The following is a 25,095-nucleotide window of genomic DNA, read 5'->3' as shown; positions in this document are numbered from 1 at the left end:
GCCAATCCATACCTGTAGCTCACGATGGGCCCTCACCTTGCTCAGCAGCCTCCCGTGTAGCACCTTATCAAAGGTCTTTTGAAAGTCTAGATAGACCACATCCACTGGGTTTCCCTGGTCTAACCTACTTGTCACCTCTTCAAAGAATTCCAACAGGTTTGTCAGACACGACCTCCCCTTACTAAATCCATGTTGACTTGTTCTAATCAGACTCTGCTCTTCCAAGAAAAGCAGGGATCCCTGTCGGTCATGTACAACACATCCACAGTAATTACCCTCATCACTGGATGAATATTTGGATAAAAATAATGTGCAAGGGAAAGGGGGGAAAAGTAAATTAAGCATTGGTAATAATCTTCATTTGAAGAGTTTGAAGACATGCGGGCTGAATGACTATCTGCTACATAGTAACACTTGTGATTCTGTGATCTACCCCCTGTTACCTCACCAAAATATGCAAGCAAAGTCGTCAAATGTTATTTTCCTGTACCAAATTTATTCTGGCTTTTATTATACTGCATTTGTCCAGTAATTTTCTCATGGATTGTTATTTTTAGAATCTTCACTGGCCTGTCATTGTTGGGATTATCATGACATCCTTTATTTGAATATGCGCATGCATTTACAATTCTTCAGTTCTCTGACACTACCCCTGAGTTTTAGGGAATATGGAAAATTATGCTCACTATCTCAATTTCCATTGTGACTTCCTTTAGTATCCACTGACACATTTCCTCCTATCCTGGTGCCTCATCACCTTTAAATACAGGCAATCTATTCAATTTCACCTCACCGATTTTTAAATGCTTCACAGATTTGAATTACAATGCCACCTTTTTCATCATGATTGACATAGGATCATTTTGCTCAGTAAAGATCAATACAAAGTTTCACGTAAATACCTTAGGCATGCCCTCTGCCCTCCGTGTGCAAATCATCTTGGTCACTTATTAGCCCTACACTGCCTTTTCAACCATCTTTTAATGATTTATATATATAACTTCTAGATTCCCTTCTTTGTTAGTCTGTGGTTTCATTTCTTGCTTTGTCTTTCCTATTTGCGCTCTCTTTTTGTTTAATCAATTCCCTTTTGTATCTTTTATATTCAACCTGGTTTTCAGTTACATTATTGATCTATTATTTCTTGTAAGCATTTTATAAAATATTAATCACAATACCTTTTGTCATACAGGGAGCTTTGGGTTTATTAGTCACACTTTTCCCTAGTTAGACTGTGCTGGACTACCTCTTTAAAGTCAATCCATTGTCTCAACCTTTTGATTCTGATTTTCCTGGGCCAGATCCATTTGAAGTGATTTATCCTCAGTTAAATATTTTTAATCTGGATTATTCCTTATCTTTCCATGGCCAATCTAAATTTTATTGGAATGATTACTATCCCATGAATGTTTCCTCATTCACGTTGATCCATTGGCTGATTCGCGAGTACCAGGACAAGTACAGCCCCTCTTCTTGTTATACTAGAAACACACTGCTAAAGGAAAAAAAATCCTGAACACGATCCAAGAACTCTCGCCCCTCTTTACACTACTTTTATGCTACTATTGTATTCAGTTAATTGATGTTTCCCAATTCTCCTTTGTAATTCCTGGACTTTCAAAAGAAAGAATTGCTGGAGAAATTCAGGTCTCACAGCACCTGTGGAGGGAAATCAGTTAACATTTCGAGGTCAGTGACCCTGCTTCAGAGCTATTGATTCTCTTCTAATTCCTGAATTTCCTTGTAAATTCCTTGCAGTTTTGTTCTTGCCGCCTTTCCCACCAGTTGGTGCTCTGTCGATTACAACTGAACAAACATACCTTTTCCCTTCCTCACTTCCAGCCAAATCGGTTCCATACTACACTGCTTTCGAAAATCTTTCTACTGCAATGTTCTTAGACAATACTGCTGCCTCTTTTCCCTTTCCTTCCTTTTCCTATTTTTCTTGACCATCTTGAATTGATGAATTTTTAATACTCTGCCTTGCTACCTTTGAGCCAGGCCTCTGTTATAACCACAAGATATTTTCACCATCAGACAATCTGTGCTTTTTATTCAACAATCTTTTTGTCATAATCTGTATATCCATGTAAATGTGCCTTAATTCTAAATTACATTTTATTATTTTCTACCTTCTTCTAAACTCCTTTAATAACATCGTTTTATACTTCAGTGCTACCTGCCTTTCCCAGTATTCTGTGGACCTTGTTTTCCCACTTTGGTACCCCCCCCGATTCCCACACTTCAACCAAGTTAGTTAAAAACTTTCCCAAATAATACTAATAAATTGTGCATTAAGGGCACTTGTCCTGGTCTTGTTTAGGTGAAACCAATTCAACCTGTATAACTCCCATCTTCCACAAGAGCTGATCCCAGGAATTTCAAGTCCTGCGTCCTCCATAATCTTTCCAGCTATTATTTCATCTGCTTAATCCTCCTATTTCTATAGTTATTTGCATGAGTTTCTAAGAGATGTCCAAAATTGATCACTAAGATGTTCCTTGCTACTTTCTTATGTAGCTTCCTAAATTCAGACTGAACGATGACTTTCTGCTGAAATCATTCATGCCAATGTGGACCGTAACTGGCTATTCACCCTACCTCTTAAAAGTGACATCTTTGACCTTGTCATCAAGGAGGCAATGTAGTATCCTGTATTCACATCTGCAACTGCAGAAGCTTTTGTTCGTTAGTGTGATTGTTGACCTCCCATTCCTTAATCTATCTATATGTTTGAGCCAAACGTGGTGCCATGGACTTCACTCTGGTTACTTTCCTAGATGAACCATTGCTGTCATCAGCATTCAGATTTTCAGTACAGATTGGAGAGTGAGATGCAGTCAGAGAATACCTGCGTACTGCATTTTCTTCTTGACAGTCTGTGGTCACTCATTTCCTCTCTGAACGCACTTAACTGTGGAATGACTACATCTAATAATATGCTATCCTCAAAGCCTTTAATCTTATGGATGATTAGATCATCTGTTTTTAGTGCCATTGGTTGAATTGTGGTCTGGGTGTACATCCCATTGGGAAAATTCCTTGCTTTTCAAGGGGTGGTATTGAATTGTTAACGTCTACCTGCTAGGAAAGAGAGGAGTTCGCGTTGATTTCTCATCTGACAGTGTCAGTAATCCTTATTTTATTTTCTAATTCTGTTTAAATAAAATTGTGTTATTTATTCACTTTCTAACCAACCACTGTGTAAAGACATTTCTCAATTATAATTTAACATTTGTTTAGCAGTATTGTGCTTAAATCTGCGAGGAGAAAGTGAGGTCTGCAGATGCTGCAGATCAGAGCTGAAAATGTGTTGCTGGAAAAGCTCAGCAGGTCAGGCAGCATCCAAGGAGCAGGAGATTCGACGTTTCAGGCATAAGCCCTTCCTCAGGAATGGCTTATGCCCGAAACGTCGAAGCTCCTGCTCCTTGGATGCTGCCTGACCTGTTGCGCTTTTCCAGCAATACATTTTCAGCTTAAATCTGAAATGGCATATTTTACCTCCAGGAAAAGTGCTATTGTGTTTCATTCCATTTAACCATGATCAAAGTCTACTACTTAGTCGATTGTTGAGTAGAGTAACTGAAAATTGGATTTATGTATGCTTCTGCTCGTGATTAAACTTAGTGAATTCCACTCTGAATTTTATTGTAATGCATCAAAGTTCCTAAACTAATTTTATTTTCCCTCTTTGCTCAGTTTGCAGTCCATGCAGGACGATTTGGTCATTGCTACTAATGATGGGATACTCCACCTTATTCATTGGGATGGCTTGACAAATGGAAGGAAAGCCATTAATCTTTGTTCAGTCCCATTTTCTGTAGACCTGCAGTCTTTGAGAGGTAAGGTCTTCATACTTAGTGAATTTGAACTGTGCTGAAATTCAGCTTAGCTAGAGTAAGTTAGCTTGCAGAATAATATAAATGTGAATAAATAAAACAAAAATCATAAGACCCTTCAAAACCTCCTCTTCCATTCAGCATACTGGTGACATATAGAACATAGAACATAGAAAAATACAGCGCAGTACAGGCCCTTTGGCTCTCGATGTTGTGCCGATCCAAGCCTACCTAACCTACACTAGCCCACTATCCTCCATATGCCTATCCAATGCCCGTTTAAATGCCCATAAAGAGGGAGAGTCCACCACTGCTCCTGGCAGGGCATTCCATGAACTCAAGACTTGCTGAGTAAAGAATCTACCCCTAACATCTGTCCTATACCTACCACCCCTTAAGTTAAAGCTATGTCCCCTCATAATAGTTGACTCCATATGTGGAAAAAGGTTCTCATGGTCAACCCTATCTAAACCCCTAATCATCTTGTTCACCTCTATCAAGTCACCCCTAAACCTTCTTTTCTCCAATGAAAACAGCCCCAAGTGCCTCAGCCTTTCCTCATACGATCTTCCTACCATACCAGGCAACATCCTGGTAAACCTCCTCTGCACCCGTTCCAGTGTCTCCACATCCTTCCTATAGTATGGCGACCAAAACTGCATACATTACTCCAGATGCGGCCGCACCAGAGTCTTATACAACTGCAACATGACCTCAGGACTCTGGAACTCAATTCCTCTACCAATAAAAGCCAGTATGCCATATGCCTTCTTCACAGCACTATTTACCTGGGTGGCAACTTTCAGAGATCTGTGTACATGGACACCAAGATCCCTCTGCTCATCCACACTAACAAGTATCTGACCATTAGCCCAGTACCCCATCTTCTTGTTACTCTTACCAAAGTGAATCACTTCTCACTTGCCTACATTGAACTCCATTTGCCACCTTTCTGCCCAGCTCTGCAGCTTATCTATATCCCGCTGTAACCTGCCATATCCTTCCTCACTGTCAACAACTCCACCAACTTTCGTATCATCCGCAAACTTGCTCACCCAACCTTCTAGCCCTTCCTCCAGGTCATTTATAAAAATGACAAACAGCGATGGTCCCAAAACAGATCCTTGCGGAACACCGCTCGTAACTGCACTCCAAGATGAATCTTTATCATCAACTACTACCCTCTGTCGTCTTCCAGCCAGCCAACTCCTAATCCAAACCTCCAACTCACCCTCAATGCCATATCTCCGTATTTTTTGCAGTAGCCTACCATGGGGAACCTTATCAAACACCTTACTAAAATCCATATACACCACATCTACCGCTTTACTCTCGTCCACTTCCATAGTCACCTTCTCAAAGAATTCAATAAGGTTTGTGAGGCACGACCTGCCCTTCACAAAACCATGCTGACTATCCTTGATCACATTATTCCTATCCAGATGTTCATAAATCCTATCCCTTACAATTCTCTGTAAGACTTTGCCCACAACAGAAATGAGACTCACCAGCCTATAGTTACTAGGGTTATCCCTACTCCCCTTCTTGAACAAGGGAACCACATTTGCTATCCTCCAGTCTTCTGGCATTATTCCTGTAGACAACGAGGACATAAAAATCAAGGCCAATGGCTTTGCAATCTCCTCCCTTGCTTCCCAAAGAATCCTAGGATAAATGCCATCAGGCCCAGGGGACTTATCTATTTTCACCCTTTCCAGAGTTTCCAACACCTCTTCCCTACATACCTCAAAGCCATCCATTCTACTTAATTGTGACTCAATATTCACATCGGCAACAATGTCCTGTTCCTGAGTGAATACTGACGAAAAGTATTCATTCAGTGTCTCCCCAATCTCTTCAGCCTCCACACGCAACTTCCCACTACTATCCTTGACTGGACCTATTCCTACCGTAGTCATTCTTTTATTCCTTTGGGTTTTCCCTAATCCTACCAACCAAGGACTTTTCATGTCCCCTCCTTGCTGCTCTTAGCTCTCTCTTTAGATCCTTCCTGGCTACCTTAACTCTCAATCGCCCCAATTGAACCTTCACGCCTCATCTTTACATAGGCCGCCCTCTTCCCTTTAACAAGGGATTCCAATTCCTTATTAAACCACGACTCCCTCACACGACCCTTTCCTCCCTGTCTGACAGGTACATACTTATCAAGGACACTCAATAGTTGCTCCTTGAACAAGCTCCACATATCGATTGCACCCTTCCCTTGAAGCCTACTTTTCCAAACCACGCGTTCGAAGTCATGCCTCACCGCATCATAATTTCCCTGCCCCCAGCTATAACTCTTGCCCTGCAGTGCACACTTATCCCTCTCCATCACTAGAGTAAAAGTCACCCAATTGTGGTGACTGTCCCCAAAGTGCTCACCTACCTCCAATTCTAACACCTCGCCTGGTTCGTTACCCAGAACCAAATTCAGTATGGCCTCACCTCTTGTTGGCCTGTCTACATATTGTGTCAGGAAACCCTCCTGCACACATTGGGCAAACACCCACCCATCTAACGTACTCGCGCTATAGCTTTCCCAGTCTATATCTGGGAAGTTAAAGTCCCCCATAACAACCACCCTATTACTTTCACTCTTCTCCTGAATCATCCTCGCAATCCTTTCTTCTACATCTCTAGGACTATTAGGAGGCCTGTAGAAAACTCCTAACAGGGTGACCTCACCTTTCCTATTTCTAAGCTCAGCCCAAACTATCTCATATGGTGAGTCTCCATCCATCATCCTTTCCACCGCTGAAATACTATCTTTGACAAGCAATGCCACACCCTCTCTTTTACCCCCACCTCTGACCCTACTAATACCTTTAAACCCTGGAACCTGCAACAGCCAATCCTGTCCCTGTTCTACCCATGTAGAACACAATATCGAAATCCCAGGTACCAACCCACGCTGCAACTTCACCTACCTTATTTCGTATACTTCTCGCATTGAAGAATACACACTTCAAGCCACTTTCCTGTTTAGAGGGACCCTCCTTTGAGATTGATGCCATGTTCCTAACCTCCCTACACTCCAGGTCCTGCACCTTAATGCTATAGTCTAGGTTCCCATGCCCCTGCAGAGTTAGTTTAAACCCCCCCAAAGAGCACTAGCAAACCTCCCCCCAAGGATACTGGTGCCCCTCAGGTTCAGGTGTAGACCATCCCTGAAGAGGTGACAAGTGGGTTAAACCAGGGAAACCCAGTGGATGTGGTCTATCTAGACTTCCAAAAGGCCTTTGATAAGGTGCCACACGGGAGGCTGCTGAGCAAGGTGAGGGCCCATTGTGTTCGAGGTGAGCTACTGGGATGGATTGAGGATTGGCTGTCTGACAGAAGGCAGAGAGTTAGGATAAAAGGTTCTTTTTCGGAATGGCAGCTGGTGACAAGTGGTGTCCCGCAGGGTTCAGTGTTGGGGCCACAGCTGTTCACATTATATATTAATGATCTGGATGAAGGGACTGGGGCCATTCTAGCGAAGCTTGCAGATGATACGAAGTTAGGTGGACAGGCAGGTAGTCCTGAGGAAGTGGGGAAGCTGCAGAAGGATCTAGACAGTTTGAGAGAGTGGTCCAGGAAATGGCTGATGGAATTCAACATGAGCAAATGCGAGGTCTTGCACTTTGGAAAAAAGAATAAAAGCATAAACTACTTTCTAAACGGTGAGAAAATTCATAAAGCCAAAGTACAAAGGGATCTGGGAGTGCTAGTCGAGGATTCTCTAAAGGTAAACATGCAGGTTGAGTCCGTGATTAAGAAAGCAAATGCAATGTTGTCACTTATCTCAAGAGGGTTGGAATATAAAAGCACCGTTGTGCTATTGAAACTTTATAAAGCTCTGGTTAGGCCCCATTTGGAGTACTTCGTCCAGTTTTGGTCCCCACACCTCAGGAAGGACATACTGGCACTGGAACGTGTCCAGCGGAGATTCACACAGATGATCCCTGGAATGGTTGGTCTAACATACGAGGAACGGCTGAGGATCCTGGGATTGTATTCATGGATTGTATTCATTGGAGTTTAGAAGATTAAGGGGAGATTTAATAGAAACTTACAAAATAATACATGGCTTGGAAAGGGTGGACGTTAGGAATTTTTTTCCATTAGGCGAGGAGACGAGGATCCCTGGACACAGGGATTAGAGGGGGTCAATTCAGAACAGAAATGCGGAAACATTTCTTCAGCCAGAGAGTGGTGGGCCTGTGGAATTCATTGCCGCAGAGTGCAGTGGAGGCCGGGATGCTAAATGTCTTCAAGGCAGAGATTGATAGATTCTTGATGTCTCAAGGAATTAAGGGCTACGGGGAGAATGCGGGTAAGTGGAGTAGAAATGCCCATCAGCCATGATTGAATGGCAGAGTGGACTCGATGGGCCAAATGGCTTTACTTCCACTCCTATGTCTTCTGGTCTTATCCTGTTTATAGAGGTCCCTCCTTCCCCAGAAAGAACCCCAGTTATCCAGATACAAACCTGAGACAACAACTCTGTTTGTTCTAACTCTGAGCTTCTAACCTAGCTCCCTGAAAGCCTGCCTAACATCCTCATCCCTCTTCCTACCTATGTCGTTGGTGCCAATGTAGACCATGACTTCGGGCTGTTCCCCCTCCCCCTTAAGGACCCGGAAAACACGATCACGACCCTTGCACCTGGGAGGCAACATCCCAAACGTGAGTCTCTCTCGCCCCCACAAAACCGCCTATCTGTGCCCTGAACTATCGAGTCCCCAATAACTATTGCTCTGCTCTCCTCCACCCTTCCCTTCTGAGCAACGAGGACAGGCTCCGTGCCAGAGGCCTGAACCCCATTGCTTACCCCTGGTAAGTCGTCCCACCCACAAGTATCCAAAACGGAATCCTTGTTCTTGAGGGGAGCGGCAGCAGGGGTCTCTGTACTGGCTGCTTCCTCCCAGTCCCCCTCACTGTCACCCATCTGTCTGCAATCTTTGGAGTTCCCTGAAGCTCCGATCTATGACCCTCTCTGCTTCCTGAATGATCCTAAGTTCATCCAACTCCAGCTCCAGTTCCCTAACACGGTCTTGGAGAAGCCTCAGTTTCTGCCTCAGTTCTACTTCCCTATCTACTTTCTGGATCACTTGTTGCTATGAGACCTTGGAGTGACCAGAACCCTCTTGGTTACATAATTCCAAAGATTCATGAGCCCCTGTGGTGCTTGACTATTTAAACTTGCCAAATTGAAAATGCCCCATACATCAAAATTCTCTGCTCCCTTTCCATTAACTGAGCCTATATAGATTGATCTCAATTAGAGAATTCCTACTATTGCCTCTTAACCTTCTGAATCACAGAAACTTTGCAGAAGGAGATCATTCAGCTCATTGTGTCTATGCTGGCTCTCAGCAATTTAACTTAGTGCAAATCTCTCGCATTTTCCCTGCAACTCAATACCGCCTTGAATGCCTCAAATGAGCATGTCTTTTCAACACTCCCAGGCATGTATTCCATGCCCTAACTACTTGTTATGTGAAAGAAATATTTTCTCAGTCTCTTATTTCCTTCTTTTGCAAAGCGCTTTAATCATCTGCCCTCTGGTTCTCGATCTCCTTACATGGTGAAATGGTTTTACCCTATCAACTCTGTCCAGACTCTTCGTAACTTTGAAAAAAATTTATCAAATCTTCTCTTAGCCTTCTCTCCAAGCAAAACAGTCCCAACATCTGTCGGTGTGGCATCTTCTCAAAGAACCTTTTGAAAATCTAAGAAATGTTGCTTTTATGGTGTCAGGGTTAAGGATGACTCAAAACGTTTGAAGCATATTGTCAAAGAAGAGAGTGAGAATCCAGAAATTTATGAATCTGTAGGAATGATTGAGTTAGTAAAATGGTTAAGGCTTTGCAGGGTGACTATAAGAGGTTAGATAGAAGGTTTAAAAAAAAACGTCAGAAGAATAATTTCTAGTTTACTGCAGGTGTCAAGTTCTAATGTAGGGAATAAAAGGATAGGGGAGATAAATCAGTGGCTGAAGAGGTGGTGCAATGTGCAGGGGTTCCGTTTCTTGGATCATTGTGATCTCTTCTGGGACAGAAAAGACCTGTTTTAAAGGATGAGTTTCATCTGAACTGGAAAGGGACCAATACCTTGGCAAGGAGATTTGCTAGTTTTGCTTTGGGAACCTGTAAGCATTTGTACAGGGGTGAGGTTCTTCAGTAACAGTGAAAATAAAAAGAAAGGTGATGCTGAAAAGGGCACTTTAATTAGAAAAGGCATATGAGCAAGTCAGAACGAGCTAACTCTGAAGAACTAAACCAAATTTATTTCAAGGCAAGTGGTCTTAACAGGTAAGGTTGATGAACTCATAATGTATGGGAAAATGGGACTGGAACGTCATAGCTATATTACCGACTTGGCTGAGGGAAGGACAGGACTGGCAACTCAATATTCCAGGTCTTAGATGTTGTAGGAAGGATAGATGAGGAGGAGGGAGTGGCATTTTTGATTAATGTAAGCACTACTTCTGTAATTAGAGAAGGCATTTCTGAGGGATTGTCCAATAAAAATGTATGGGTTGAAATTAGAAAGAAGAAAGGGATGATCACCTTGATGGGATTGTACTATAGGCCCCCCAATAGTCAGATGGAAATTGAGAAGCAAATGTGTAGAGAAATCTCAAATATATGTAAGAATAATAACATATAGGGGTTTTAATTTTTCAAATATTGACTTGGACTGCCACAGTGTTAAAGGTGTGGATGATGAAGAACTTGTTAAATGTGTTCAGGAAAATTTTCTTTGTCAATATGTAAATGTTCCTACGAGAGAGCGCAATTGTTGACCTCCTGGGGAATGAGGCAACATAAATGACTGAAGTATTAGTCAGGGAACACTTTTGGAGTAGTGATCATAATACTATTAGTTTATGGGAAAGGATAAGTCTTCCATAAAAGTTAAAGTTCTTAATTGGAATAAGGCAAAATTTGACAGTAAAAAACACAACTTTCAGAAGTTGATTGGAGTAGACTGTTTGCAGGGATGACTGACAGGTGGAAGGCCTTCAAAAGTGTGATATCGAGTTTTCAGAGACATTCTGCTCTTTTTAGGATGAAAGGCAAGGCTGATAAGATTAGGGAACAATGGATGAATGTAGATATTGAGATTCTAGTCACGAATAAGAAAAGAATTATATGTTATATATGGACAACTGCAATCAACTGAATCTCTTAAAATATAAAAATATGTAGGGCATTCTTATGAAGGAAATCAGGAAGGCAAAAATGGACATGAAATATCCTTGGCAGATAAAGTTAAAGATAATCCATAAAGATTCTACAAATGTGTTAAGAGTAAGAGAACAGCTAGAGAGAGAGTAGGACCTCTTAAATATCAATAAGGTCATCTTTGTTAAACCTTAAGAGATGGGAGAGATAATAAATGAGTATTTTGCATCAGCTTTTACTGTTGAGAAAGAAATGGAGGCTAGAGACCTCCTGGAAATCAATACTGATATTTTGAAAACAGTTCACATTACAGCAAAGGAGGTGCTGGAGCTCTCAGAAAAATGTAGAGGTTTCAGGACCTGATCAAGTGCATCCCAGGAAAATGTGGGATGTTAGGGAGGAACTTCCAGGACCCCAAGCAGATATGTTTGTATTATCTATAAATGTGGTGAAGTACCAAATGACTGGGGGGGTGGCTAATATGCCATTATTTTAAAAAGGCTGTAAGGAGAAGCCTGGAAACTATAGACCTGAGAGTCTGACATCACTGGTGGATAAGTTGTCGGAGGTGATCCTGAAAGATAGGATTTACGTGCATTTGGGGAGGGAAGGATGGATTAGGCATAGTTGAAAATGTGTTGCTGGTTAAAGCACAGCAGGTCAGGCAGCATCCAAGGAATAGGAAATTCGACGTTTCGGGCATAAGCCCTTCATCAGGAATGAGGAGAGGGTGCCAGGCAGGCTAAGATAAAAGGTAGGGAGGAGGGACTTGGGGGAGGGGCGATGGAGATGTGATAGGTGGAAGGAGGTCAAGATGAGGGTGATAGGCCAGAGTGGGGTGGGGGCGGAGAGGTTAGGAAGAAGATTGCAGGTTAGGAAGGCGGTGCTGAGTTGAGGGAACTGACTGAGACAAGGTGGGGGGAGGGGAAATGAGGAAACTGGAGAAATCTGAGTTCATCCCTAGTGGTTGAAGAGTTCCCAGGTGGAAGATGAGGCGCTCTTCCTCCAACCGTCGTGTTATGTTTTGCCGGTGGAGGAGTCCAAGGACCTGCATGTCCTCGGTGGAGTGGGAGGGAGAGTTAAAGTGTTGAGCCACGGGGTGGTTGGGTTGGTTGGTCCCGGCGTCCCTGAGGTGTTCTCTGAAGCGTTCCGCAAGTAGGCGGCCCGTCTCCCCAATGTAGAGGAGGCCACATCGGGTGCAGCGGATGCAATAGATGATGTGTGTGGAGGTACAGGTGAACTTGTGGCGGATATGGAAGGATCCCTTGGGGCCTTGGAGGGAAGTGAGGGAGGAGGTGTGGGCGCAAGTTTTACATTTCCTGCGGTTGTAGGGGAAGGTGCCGGGAGTGGAGGTTGGGTTGGTGGGGGGTGTGGACCTGACGAGGGAGTCACGAAGGGAGTGGTCTTTGCGGAACGCTGATAGGGGAGGGGAGGGAAATATATCCCTGTTGGTGGGGTCCGTTTGGAGGTGGCGGAAATGACGGCGGATGATACGTTGTATACGGAGGTTGGTGGGGTGGTAGGTGAGAACCAGTGGGGTTCTGTCTTGGTGGCGGTTGGAGGAGTGGGGCTCAAGGGCGGAGGAGCGGGAAGTGGAGGAGATGCGGTGGAGGGCATCGTCGATCACGTTTGGGGGGAATCTGCGGTCCTTAAAGAAGGAGGCCATCTGGGCTGTGCGGTGTTGGAACTGGTCCTCCTGGGAGCAGATGCGGCGGAGACGAAGGAATTGGGAATATGGGATGGAGTTTTTACAGGGGGCAGGGTGGGAGGAGGTGTCGTCCAGATAGCTGTGGGAGTCAGTGGGTTTATAGTAGATGTCTGTGTTGAGTCGGTCGCCTGAGATAGAAATGGAAAGGTCTAGGAAGGGGAGGGAGGAGTCTGAGACAGTAGTCAGCATGGTGTTGTGCGAGGGAAATCGTGTCTCTCAAACTTGATTGAGTTTTTTAATGATGTAACCAAAATGATTGAGGTTAGAGCGGTTGATGTTGTTTACTTAGGCTTTAGTAAAATCTTTGAATTGGTTCTGCATGATAAACTAATTAGTAAAGTTAGATCACATGGGATTCAAGGTGAGCTTGTCAATTGGATACAAAGTAGCTTTACAGTAAGAGACAGAGGGTGGTGGTGGTTGGTTGTTGTTTGGACTGGAGGCAGGGTTTGGTACTAGGTTGCTCTTGTTTGTCATTTAGATAAATGGTTTGGATGAGAATATAGGAGGCATGGTTAGTAAGTTTGTAGGTAACATCAAAATTGTTGGTGTAGTGGATAGTGAAGTAGGTTATCTAAGATTGCAAGGAGGTCTTGATTAGTTGAGTCATGGAGTGAGGAATGACAGATGAGGTTTAATTTGCATAAATGTGAGGTATTGCATTTTGGTAATACAAGCAAGGACTGGACGTATGCAATTAATGATCGGGACCTCAGCAATGTTGTTGAGAAAAGAGAGACCGAGGGGCTCAGGGACAGAGTTCTTTGAAAGTTGCATAGCAGGTAGACATGGTGGATGTCATATTGAGGTTGTACAGGATGTTGCAGAGACTTCTTTCTAAGCAGTTCTGTTTGCCCTGTTACAAGAAGGATGTATTAAACTGGAGAAGATTCGGAAAAAACTTAGTCATTGAGTTATACAGCATGGAAACCGATCCTTCGGTCTAACTTGTTCATGCCTACCAGATGGTCTAAATTAATTTGGTCCCATTTGCCAACATTTGACCCATATCCGTCTAAATCCTTCCTATTCATCTACCCATCCAGATGCTTTTTAAATGTTGTAATTGTACCAGCCTCTACCACTTCCTCTGGCAGCTCATTCCATACACGCATCACCTCCTGCGTGAACAAGTTGCCCCTTAGGTCCCCTTCACTGTAAACCTATGCCCTCTAGTTTTGGACTCTGCTACTCTGGAGGAAAGACCTTGGCTATTCACCCTTTCTATATCTCATGATTTTGTATACTCCTATAAAGTCGATGCTCAGCCTCCAATGTTCTGGAGAAAATAGTCCCAGTGTATTCAGCATCTCCCTTTGGCTCACACCCTCCAAATCTGGCAGCATCCTTGTAAATATTTTCTGAAGCCTTTCAAGTTTCACAACTTCCTTCCTGGAGCAGGGAGACCAGAATTGAACGCAGTACATCAAAAGTGCCCTAATTAATGTTCTGTACAGCCACAACATAGCCTCCCAAATCCTATACACAATGCATTGATCAACGAAGGCAAGCATACAAAACACCTTCTTTACTATCCTGTTTGCTGACATCTCTGCTTTCTTGGAACTATGAACTTGCATTCCAAGGTCTCTTCGTTCAGCAACATTCCCCAGGACCTTACCATTAAGTGTATAAGCCCTGCCCTGATTTGCCTTTCCAAAATGCAGCAACTCACATTTATCTAAATTAAACTTCGTCTGCCACTCATCAGTCTTCTGCACAGTGTGGTTTGAGGTAACCTTTTTGGCCAATTTTGGTGTCATCTGTAAATATACTAACCATACCTCCTACGTTCACATCCAAATTATTTATATAAATGACAAAAAGCAGTGGACCCAGCACTGATCCTTGTGGCACACCACTGGTCACAAGCCTCCAGCCTGAAAAACAACACTGCGACACCACTCCCTATCTCAACAAGGGATAATTCAAACCTTGTTCACTTAACCATATTTCTGTCAAGGTAAAAACTCACTTCCCTATTTAAGGTACAAGTTATCCTCTTACAAATACTTGTACATTCAAGTGAAGAGAGTTCAATTTTTTTAAAGCCACTGTTCATAGCATGGAGCTTTTTTGTTGTACTGCAGCCATTAATGTCTAGCCCTTCCTTTCCCACTTTGCTCATCTTTACTCAAATTGCTCCACTGCTGTTTTGCCTTGACTTCTCTCTTTAGGTTTTGAAGACTCTCTTTATTTGTCTCTTTTGCCTGTTCTCTTTTAACTTATTCTTACAGTCAAGTGTAGTTAGTTTCGTGTGTCCCAAGCTTTGTATCATCTGGATATTACCCCATCCAGTTTGTGCAGCAAGAGCTGATCTAAGAAGTGCCTCAAATATACAAGAGAACTGTATTCTAACAGTAGAAAGAAGAGCTGCCTTTGAAAGTTTGTGACCATTAGCTAATAAATAAGCAAGCTTTTATTTAGAAAATTATTAAGGTATATCTTATTTTCCATAACCAAAGCTTACAAAAAATGAATATTCTTGCTGAAAATAGTGCCATCATCCATTTTTTACTGTAAAATAAATGAGGTAATAGTTTGAACCAACACAATAAAGTGGTATTTACTTCCTTCATGATTTTTTAAAATAGTATTTCTAATTGTACTGTGACTGCAGTTGGTATGGAGTTTTTGTTTACAAAACTAAAACAAAACAAGAAACTGTGGATACTCGAGATCTGAAACAAACAAAATGAAAAATAGCTGGGGAAACACTACAGAACTGGCAGCATCTGTGGAGAAAAAACAGAATTAAATGCAATGACCCTTCAGAACTAAAATCAGCTTAGAAAGAGTGGTATTTATGCTGGTTTTGGGGATGGAGGGGCAAAAGGAATGAGCAGATAAGTAGAGACAGCCCAAATGGAGAGAGGAAAGTGGGTAGGCAGACAGATTGTTGTTAGTAAGCCAGGGACAGCGAGCCAAAGCAACCTGATTCATTGTCACCACATTCATAAACATTCACTCCCTCCACCATCAATGCTCAATAAATGGAGTGTGTACTATCTACAAGATGCACTGCAGAAATTCACCAAAGATCCTTAGATGACAGCTTCCAACCCCATGACCACTTCTGTCTCAAAGCACAAAAGTAGCAGATATATGGGAGCACCACCACTTGGAAGTTCCCCTCCAAGTCACTCCCATCCTGACTTGGAAATATACTACTGTTTCTTCACTTTTGGTGGGTCAAAATCCTATTATTCCTTTCCTAACTTTATGGGTCCACCCACAGCATGTGGACTGCAATGGTTCAAGAAGACAGCTCACTATCACCTTCCCAAGGACAACTAGGGAGGGGCAATAAATACTGGCCAGCCAGCAATGTCCATGCCCCTCAAATATATATTTGCAAAGCTAGAAAGGTGATAATGCGGTCTATGGATAGTTAAAAATGTATTGCCTCTGCTATCTACCCCACAATCCAAGTCCTGCCATGAAATGGGTTGCTTCACTGAATGTAATGTCATTAGTTGAAGTTTATTTCCAATTCCTAATTTGAGAAAGTGGTTGTGATCTACATTCTTGACAACTATGTTAAAAATGAACTAAATTGCTGTAAGTGTAGAGTCATATATAAGGTAGACCAAGTAAGAACAGCTGATTTGTTTCCCTAAAGGACTTCAGCAAACTTTTTTTTAAACCATTCTGGAAATTTCATGATCACAGTGTAGCATTCATTCCAGATTTATTTAACAAACTAAATTTACATTCCCAAAATGCCATGTTAACTTTTGAAATTTTCTTTTTAATCTGAGGCCCTTGTGTTGTTAGACCAAGAACAGCAGGTATTTCTTTGGTTGCAGTTCTGAGTTGCAGTATCTCAAGCATGTTATCATCCAACTAGATATTCATTGCAGAAGCATGCAGACTATACAAAATCCACTTGGTGAGGGGTGGGATGTCAGAGAAAAGTATTCTCAAAGTTCCAAAAATTATTGCATCTTTAGACAAGCTCAACTTCTCCAATCTCACTTCATTTGTACTGTCTAGGATTGCCAGAAATCTTTAACTTTAAGTTGTCACATTCCACGACACTCTGCTATTCTCCTAACCAATACTGCCTACTAAATCTGGGATTACCAAGTTCGTCTGCTTGCCCTTACTTATTGCATTTAAAATTGCCATCTCAAAGGAAAGATAATGCAAGCTTACTAAGCAAAAGCATGCTAATGAAAATCATTTCACCATTTTAAATAAATATCATAAAGATGGGTAAAATTTCTAAACCAGTATATTTATTTTAATAACCTATTAAATACCTGGAATCTAATTAGTCCAAAAAAATGTTTTGTCTCCGTACAATTCTTTCCACTGCCTTCCTTCACGTTACTTCCCTTTCCTCATTTTGCGGCATGGGAGAGGGATGTGGTAGGAGTGACCAACTCAAGAGAGGAAAACTACATAGGAGCCAGGAGGAGGTGATGCTAAGCAAGAAGGAGCAAGGTGGTCAAGAAAGGCAGCAAGTGAATTGGTGTGTTGTTGGAGTATAATAGGTTGAACATATGCACTTCGAACACACTTGGTGCATTTGCAGTAACTGCATAAAATCAGTAATACTGACAGTGCTAGTTTTGTATATTCTGTTTTTACAAACTGCATTAAAACAAAAAAAATGCCTCTTGCACTTTCAACAAGGTATATCTGTATTTCAAGTTTTCACTTTATTAGTATTGGTTGTTCCAACACATTAATGAAAATATTCTGAAGTGCCTGACTTGGCTCAAATGCAAATAATAAGCAAGTATGGACTCCAGAGCCTATTATCTTCCAAGTCATTTGACAGAACTTGTTCATGCTATTTGAAAAGATTTCAACATAGACATGAACTAAAGCACAGACTTTCAAGATTTGTTAAATGAGCAGTCCAGGTATTATGTCATTTAATCAAAGATTTCTAATTTCTGTATTACATTCACGGAGAATTGATTGTGCATTGCACAACTCGGTGTGGAAATTTAATGTTTTTTAAATGTAACTTTATTTATATATGCATAATGCAGTATCAGCTTGCAATTGATCCAACACACGCAAACAATTCCTTAGTTAATTCAAAATGTATGGTGTACAGCAGATATAAAGCTAGCTGTTGGATGCTTGAAAATTCTGGAATGAATTGTACAGAGTGTGATGGTGTTCTGTTTTTTGTTGACAGGTCCTTCATTAGATTTTGAATCTCTACATATTCAAGATATGGAATATGGTTCAACCCTTGATGGTTTTGCTGTGGTTTTTGATGATGGTCGGATTGGTTTTGTTACTCCTGTGTCCAATAAACTTACAACTGAGGTAAATGCATTTTAGTTGTAACATGTTATTCACACAGTGTAATAAATTTGAAAGCATTTTGTCTGTGTTAATTGATATTTCAATTGATTATTTGATGTAAGTTTTGGAAACTAAATTTGAGATTTTGAAATATAGAGCCAAGCTTTTTTCTTTTGTTAGGATCAAATGTGTCATGAAATAATGCATTCTTGCTCTTTATCACATATACTGTTCCCCTACTGAGAAAGTGGTTTCACTGCTTTGCTGAATTTCCAGTTTTGCTGTGTGACCAATATTGGGTGGTGACTGAGGGATACGCTCTCTGTACTAAGCAATGGTGTCTCTGCTTTAACACCTCTCACTTATAACATTACTGAAGTAAATCCTTCCTTATGTGGGAAATGTAGGTGCAGCACCACATTCCAGTTCACATCCCTGAAGAAAAGTGGAGGCTGATGACTACAGTTTTTCTATTAAAGTGTAATTCTGAGCATGAATGCTATTAACTTCAACGCTTTTTTAATGCTTTTGTTTTAAAGACGTGCAAAAGCAATAGTGGTTTCTTAAAATCTTAAAATACAGTCTTGATATATTGCCTTCATATCTCATTGCTTGAAATTATGTTGTTCAATCTCAAAGTTGATCACATTGACTTCAGTGACTTTGCTGGCCTGTCAACAGTTGCCACTGAGCTTGATGCTTTGGTTAACAATGCCATTGGATTGCAGTGGGCAGTGGAAAAATTAATGCTGTAGTTATGTCAAAAATGGAAGGTTCTGTTCAGAAATAGGAAATTAAAGTTTATTGTTCGGAAATAGAGCTTGCTTTGAATCTAATAATGTATTGTTTTGTAGGTGACATTTAGTTGTCTAAAAATCTAGAATATAGTGACAATTGTCAGATTGAACAAGTATCCTCCAGAAGCAGGCTGATGTTTCAAAGCAGATTTGTGTACTTTATTATTGGAGGTTGTAATTGTGCAACCCAAGTAAGAATGTCAGAACTGTTATGAACAGGGACAACATTCTCATTCGTCTGAAAGACTATTCATTAACAGCATCAAAAGCAATAACAGTCACATATAGATATACACGTGAAAATAAAAAGTCAACTCAACAGTCAGCCTCATGGTTACAGGATATAGCACAGGTTTTTGTAAAAAGGGCACATCAGGGAGAGTTGGACCATTTTAATCACAGTCTCACTAATGGTAGGGGGAAAGGACAACAGGTTTTGGAATCATCTATTAAAAGTAATAGCTGTTACTGTTACACCTTAGATCTCAAGGCCATAGAAGTGTTCCTGAATTGTGACAACATAAAATCAAGTAATAAACTTGTGAGAATTAAATGTGTATACTGCTAATCATCACACACCAGTCTTTCATATATCCAGATATCATTGATGATTTTATCCTGAATCCACCCCACCTCTGTTAAGTCACACACAAGCGTTTTAAACATTAAATTTTTAAAATTTAGCTTCAGCTACCAGTATGCTCTTCTACAAACACTTCCATGAAAACCATTTGTAACTGTGATTGTATAAAGTGATTTTTTTCATCGCATGTATTGTACTTGTGTAAAATTATAATCTATCTTTTCAGAACTTGCATGGTGTGTGGGCACAAGAAATAACCGATGGTACTTGTGTGGCTATAAATAACAAGTACAAATTAATGGCCTTTGGGTGTGCCAAGTAAGTGGACTTCATCTTGTTGACATTAACGTTTAAACTTCATGAAACAGGTCCCAAAAAACAGTGTCAAGGTTTTAAGTAATTATGATATTTTGAGAATTGTGAAAGAATTTCAAAGAACAGTTGTAAAAAAATTGTCTTTACTATTTCGCAAATTTGTCATAGTGAAGAACTTGGTGTGATATGATATGCCCAAACTAGTCAGAGACATTTGACAAAAATTCACATGAAATGTACAATCCCCCTCCAGAATTTCTACTGTCAACTTAGATTTAGAAACTGAATGTATGTTTGTTAAATGTGCAGATGATCCCAACCTACAAGCATTAGTGAAATCATTGTCCTTTTCAGAAATTACAAACATGTGTTGGCATATATATATTAGAAGAAAAATGGTAAGTTTACTATAAACTGATATAAAATACAACCACAGAGGAAAGAAAATAGCTGCTGAAAAAGTTGTTTAAATTGTTTGAAATTAATTTGGAAGAGATGTCAAGAATGGAAGCTAATTTAACTCCAAGCTGGTTCTGACATTGTCAGATCATATTTGATCTGTCCCTCAACTACTTTTACTTGATTTTGTTCATCACTTCTTGATATATTGATCTAAAAATATTATCAATCTCAGTCTTGATTCCATCCACATCTATAATTTTGAAGATAAAGTTTAAGTTAGATTAGTCTTTCTATGAAAAATACTCAGTGCTTTCATTTCCACTAGTCTACCTATGATTTTAAAGATTATACCTTTATTTTAGATTTCCCCTTTGGAGAATATAGTTGTCTTGTGTGTACTAAATGGAAGATATCTCATGTCCAACATGTCCCAACCAATGTTAAGGATATCTGTTTGCAAATAATCTCTAAAGCCTTCTGAAAGTCCACATGAACAATATTTATGTGCACATTCTGACGAGCCAATGTCAAAAAAATCTTTTAAGTTAGTTAGATATGACCTACCTTCACATTTCTTTGGTCAGTGTTTACTTACCCAAATACTCAGTGACATTTCTAACAATTGTGATCTTACTGGGTAGTGCAATCAACATGTTTAACCAAAATATTTTTTAATTCACTTGTGGGAAGAGGGCATCATGTGCTGCCTAGTGTTTATTGCCCATTCTTAGTTGCCCTTGAGAAAGTGTAGTGAGCTGCCGCTTTGAGTCACTGTAGACCCTGTGCTACAGGTAGACCTGTAATGCTATTAGGGAGGGAGTTACAGGAGTAACCAAAAGAATCTAGAACTATACAGCTGAAATAATGAAGTGAAAATCAGAATCTCATGACAATATAATGTTTTAGTCGTCAAAATACTGTTAATTTCTGGTCATCAAGGCATAAAGGAGACCTTCTCTAAGCTCATGTTGGTCTTCCCAGAGAGTGAGTCTGAGAAATTGTTTATGGAAAAACAAGAAATGGCAGAGGTTTTGGACAGATATTGTGTGTCTGTGTTCACAGCAGAAGCAAACCTCTCAAAGCTAAGTGAAAATCGAGAGGGTATAGGGAGGGATGAACTAAAAAAAAATCATCACTAGGGAAAAGGTACTAGGAAAACTATTGAACTTAAAGGCTGGCAAACCCTAGGACTGATGATCTGCGTTCTTGGGTCTTAAAAGGCAGCTCCGATATTGGGTGTATTGGTTATAATCCTCCAAAATTGCTCAAGTTCTGGAAGAGTGCAGTGGATTGGAAAGCAGCAAATGTTAACACATTACTCTAGAAAGAAAGCAAGAAGCTATTGGACAAGTAGCCAGGCATGTGTCATAGGGAGATGCTAGAATTCATTAGTATAGAAGTACATAGAAAATTGCAATGTGGCTTAATGAAAGTGAAGTCATGTTTAAGTGACCCATCAGAGATTTTGACACAGTAGCGTTCATAATAGGTTGAAGGAAATCAATGGATGTAATGTATTTTGATTTCCCAAAGGGGTTTGGTTAAGTCAAAAGGTGTGGGGCTGGAAAAAGCACAGCAGGTCAGGCAGCATCTGAGGGCCAGGAGAGTCAACATTTTGGGCATAAACCCTTAATGAGGAATGCAGAGAGGGATGGTGAGGGAAGGGGGCTAAAAAGAGAGATAAAAAGGGGGGTGGGATGGAGGCTGGGGAAAGGTAAGTGGGATGGTGGTAGGTGAATGCAGGTGAGAGGTGCTTATGATAGATTGATGGGAAAGATGGAATGGATTGGTGGGAAGCAAGATGGACAGGCAGGTCAGGTCAGGAGGGTAGTGCTGAGTTGGAAGGTTGATCTAGACTCGGTGGGGAGATATGGAAACTGGTGAAGCCCATGCTGCAGGGCCCTGAGGCGGAAGATGAGACATTCTTCCTGTAGTTGGCGGGTGGCTTGGATTTGGCAGTGGAGGAGGGCCAGAACTTGTATGTTCCTGGGGGAGTGTGAGGAGGATTTGAAGTGGTTGGCCACAGGGCAGTGGAGCCGTTTGGTGTGTGTGGACCAGAGATGCTCCCTGAACCGTTCTGCAAGTTGGCGCTCGGTCTCCCCAGTATAGAGGAGACCACATCGAGAACAGTGGTTGCAGTAAAAGAGCTGGAAGGATGTGCAAGAAAATCTCTGCCAGATTTGAAATGATCATTGAAGATCTTGGTTGGAGGTGAAGGGGGAGGTTTGGGCACAGGTTTTGCACCTTGTGCGGCAACATGGAATGTGCCAGGTGTAGAGGATGGGTTGGCGGGTTGTGTGGACGTCAGTCTCACCATCAAATCAGCTGACAAGGGGAGCGCACGGGTAGTTAGGCACACCGACCTCTACCTCGCCAAAGCCAGATGCCAACTCACTGACATCTCTTCCTACCACCCCCTCAACCACGACCCCACCTCTCATCAACAAACAATATCTCCAAACTATCCACAACCTAATCACCTCTTAATTCCCCAACCCACACCGCATGGTTCTACCTCTTACGCAAAACTCTCAAACCTGACTGCCCCGGTCGACCAATTGTCTCCACCTGTTCCTGCCACACCAATCTCATCCCCTCAAATCTCAACTCTGTCTTGTCCCCCTTGGTCCGGGAATTCGCCACATTCGTCCTGGACACCACCCACGCCCTCCACCACTTCCGTGACTTTCGATTCCCCAGCCCCAACACCCCATCTTCACCATGGACATCCAGACCCTATACATCTCCATCTGCCATGATGAAGGCCGAAAAGTTCTGTTTCTTCCTCTCCCGCGACCCAACCAGTCCCCCTCCTCCATACTCTGATTCAATCAGCGGAACTGGTCCTCACCCTCAATACCTTCTTTGAATCCTCCCACTTCCTACAGACAAGCGGGGTAACCATGGGCACCCTCATGTGTCCTAGTTATGATTGCCTCTTTGTAGGATATGTGGAATGGTCCCTCTTTCGTAGCTATACTGGCACCACATCCAATCTTTTCCTCTGCTACATTGATGACTATATCAGCACCCAAACGGTTAATCAACTTCACCAACACTTTCCACCCTAACAGAGTGAACGTGGACCATCTCCTGACACCACTCTCCCCTTCCTGGACTTCTGTCTCTGGCGACCAGCTCAACAGACATCTATTTCGAACTCGCCGACTCCGACAGCTACCTTCCCACATCCAACCGGTTAAAAATGCAATCCTTTGCTCCCAATTCCTCCATCTCCACAGTATCTGCTCCGAGGAGAAGCAAGAAGCACTTCCACTCCAAGATGTCCCAGATATCCTCCTATTTCAAGGCCCGAAATTTCTCCCCTCATGTGATCAACAATGTTCTCTATCGTATCTCCTCTGCTCTTGAATCCCACCTGCCCAACCACAATGTGGAAAGAACATCTCGTCCTTCTATTCCACCCATGAATCTTCGCACAGTTCATTATCCTCCATCAGACCCCACCACCAAAGATATATTTCCCTCCCCAACCCATCCTTTCCATAGAGACTATTCCCTCCATGACTCCCTCGTCCCTTGTTAAGTACACACGCCCCACCATCCACCCTCTGCAGCCGGCACCTTCACCTGATGCTGCATGAGGTGTAAAACATGCCCCCCCCCTCCCCCAAGGCTCTAAAGGATAATTTCAAGTCGGGCAGAGATTTTCCTGCATATCCTTCCACCTGTTTTACTGCATCTATTGCTCTCGATGTGGTGCCCTTTACATCGGGGTGACTGAGTGCCAACTTGCGGAGCGGTTCAGGGAACAACTCTGGTCTGCACCAAACAACCCCACCACCCTGTGGCAAACCATTTCAACATTCTCCCCCACCCCACCCAGTGCTCCCCCCAAAGACATGCGAATCCTGGTCCCCCTCCATTGCCAAATCAAAGCTAACTGCCAACTGGAGGAAGAACACCTCCTCATCTTCTGCCTCGGGACCCTACAATCACATGGCATCAATATCGACTTCACTAGTTTCCATATCTCCCCACCCCCCCATCTCATCCCAGATCCACTCCCAACTCGGCACTGTCCTCTTGACCTGACCTACCTATCCACCATTCTGTTCTACCTATCGCTATCCCACCTACCTTCTCGCCTCACCCCCTTATTTATCTCTCAGCCCCCTTCCCCCTCCACATACCTGATGAAGGGCTTATGCCTGCAATGTTCACCATTCTGCTCCTCATGCTGCCTGACCTGTTGTGCTTTTTCCAGCGCCATGCTTTTTGACTCTCCAGCATCAGCAGTCATTATTTCCTCCTAGTGTTTGATAAGGTGTCTTGTCAAATTAATTTGCACAGAATAGCAGCACATTATGTAGGGCAGAAAACATTATCATGAACAAATGATGAGTTAACTAACAGGAAGTAGAGTAGGGGCATATGTTTTTTTAAAACTATAAACTATAGTTAAACTACAATCAGGACTATGGAATGCCCGAAGGATTTGTGCAGGATTCTCAACAATCTATATTGATGATTTCGATGAGGGACCAAATGTACGTTAACTAAATTTGCTAATGACTCCAAATTAGTGACAAAAACAAGTTGTCAAAAAGAGAGACATACATTCAAATGGGTGGGCAAAATTTAAACAGATGGATTATAAATGCGAATATGTCTCTTTGGGCAGAAGAATAGAGAAGCAGTATTCTAAAGTGTAGAGAGATTGCAGGGCTCTGGGTGAGTTGGTACACGAATCTCAAAATGCTAGTTTACAGATACAGCAAGTGATTAGGAAAGTGAATTGATTGTTGCCATTTGTTGCGAGGCTGAATGAAAATGAATAGGGAAGCTTTACTGCCACTAACGGCACCAGTGAGACCAGATTGGGAGTGCTGAGTGTGCAATTTTAGGCTGTTCTTTATTTTAAAAAGTTTAATTACAAGTATAATAACTTAAAAAGCAGTTCCAAGAAAGTGCACTTGAATCATACTTGGAATGAAAGGCTTATCTTGTGAAGTAAAGTTGAAAAGGGGATGTCGGACTGCAT

At 41.9% G+C, this 25,095-nt stretch overlaps 1 protein-coding gene across 1 annotated transcript in view; it reads left to right on the top strand.

The window, feature by feature from the left end:
- Window positions 1-25,095, top strand: part of ric1 (RIC1 homolog, RAB6A GEF complex partner 1) — a 209,619-nt gene that overhangs the window by 113,832 nt on the left and 70,692 nt on the right. Inside the window, exons 5-7 of the mRNA XM_060839091.1 lie at window positions 3,700-3,842; window positions 17,881-18,014; window positions 19,600-19,691. Of these exons, the coding sequence (XP_060695074.1) occupies window positions 3,700-3,842; window positions 17,881-18,014; window positions 19,600-19,691 (369 nt within the window). The remainder of the gene's footprint in view (window positions 1-3,699; window positions 3,843-17,880; window positions 18,015-19,599; window positions 19,692-25,095) is intronic.

This window comes from Hemiscyllium ocellatum, chromosome 2, assembly GCF_020745735.1.
Source record: "Hemiscyllium ocellatum isolate sHemOce1 chromosome 2, sHemOce1.pat.X.cur, whole genome shotgun sequence".
In the NCBI taxonomy this organism is placed as follows: Eukaryota; Metazoa; Chordata; class Chondrichthyes; order Orectolobiformes; family Hemiscylliidae; genus Hemiscyllium; species Hemiscyllium ocellatum.
The sequence above is the reverse complement of the archived record's forward strand: the minus strand, read 5'-3'. Positions and strand labels throughout refer to the sequence as shown.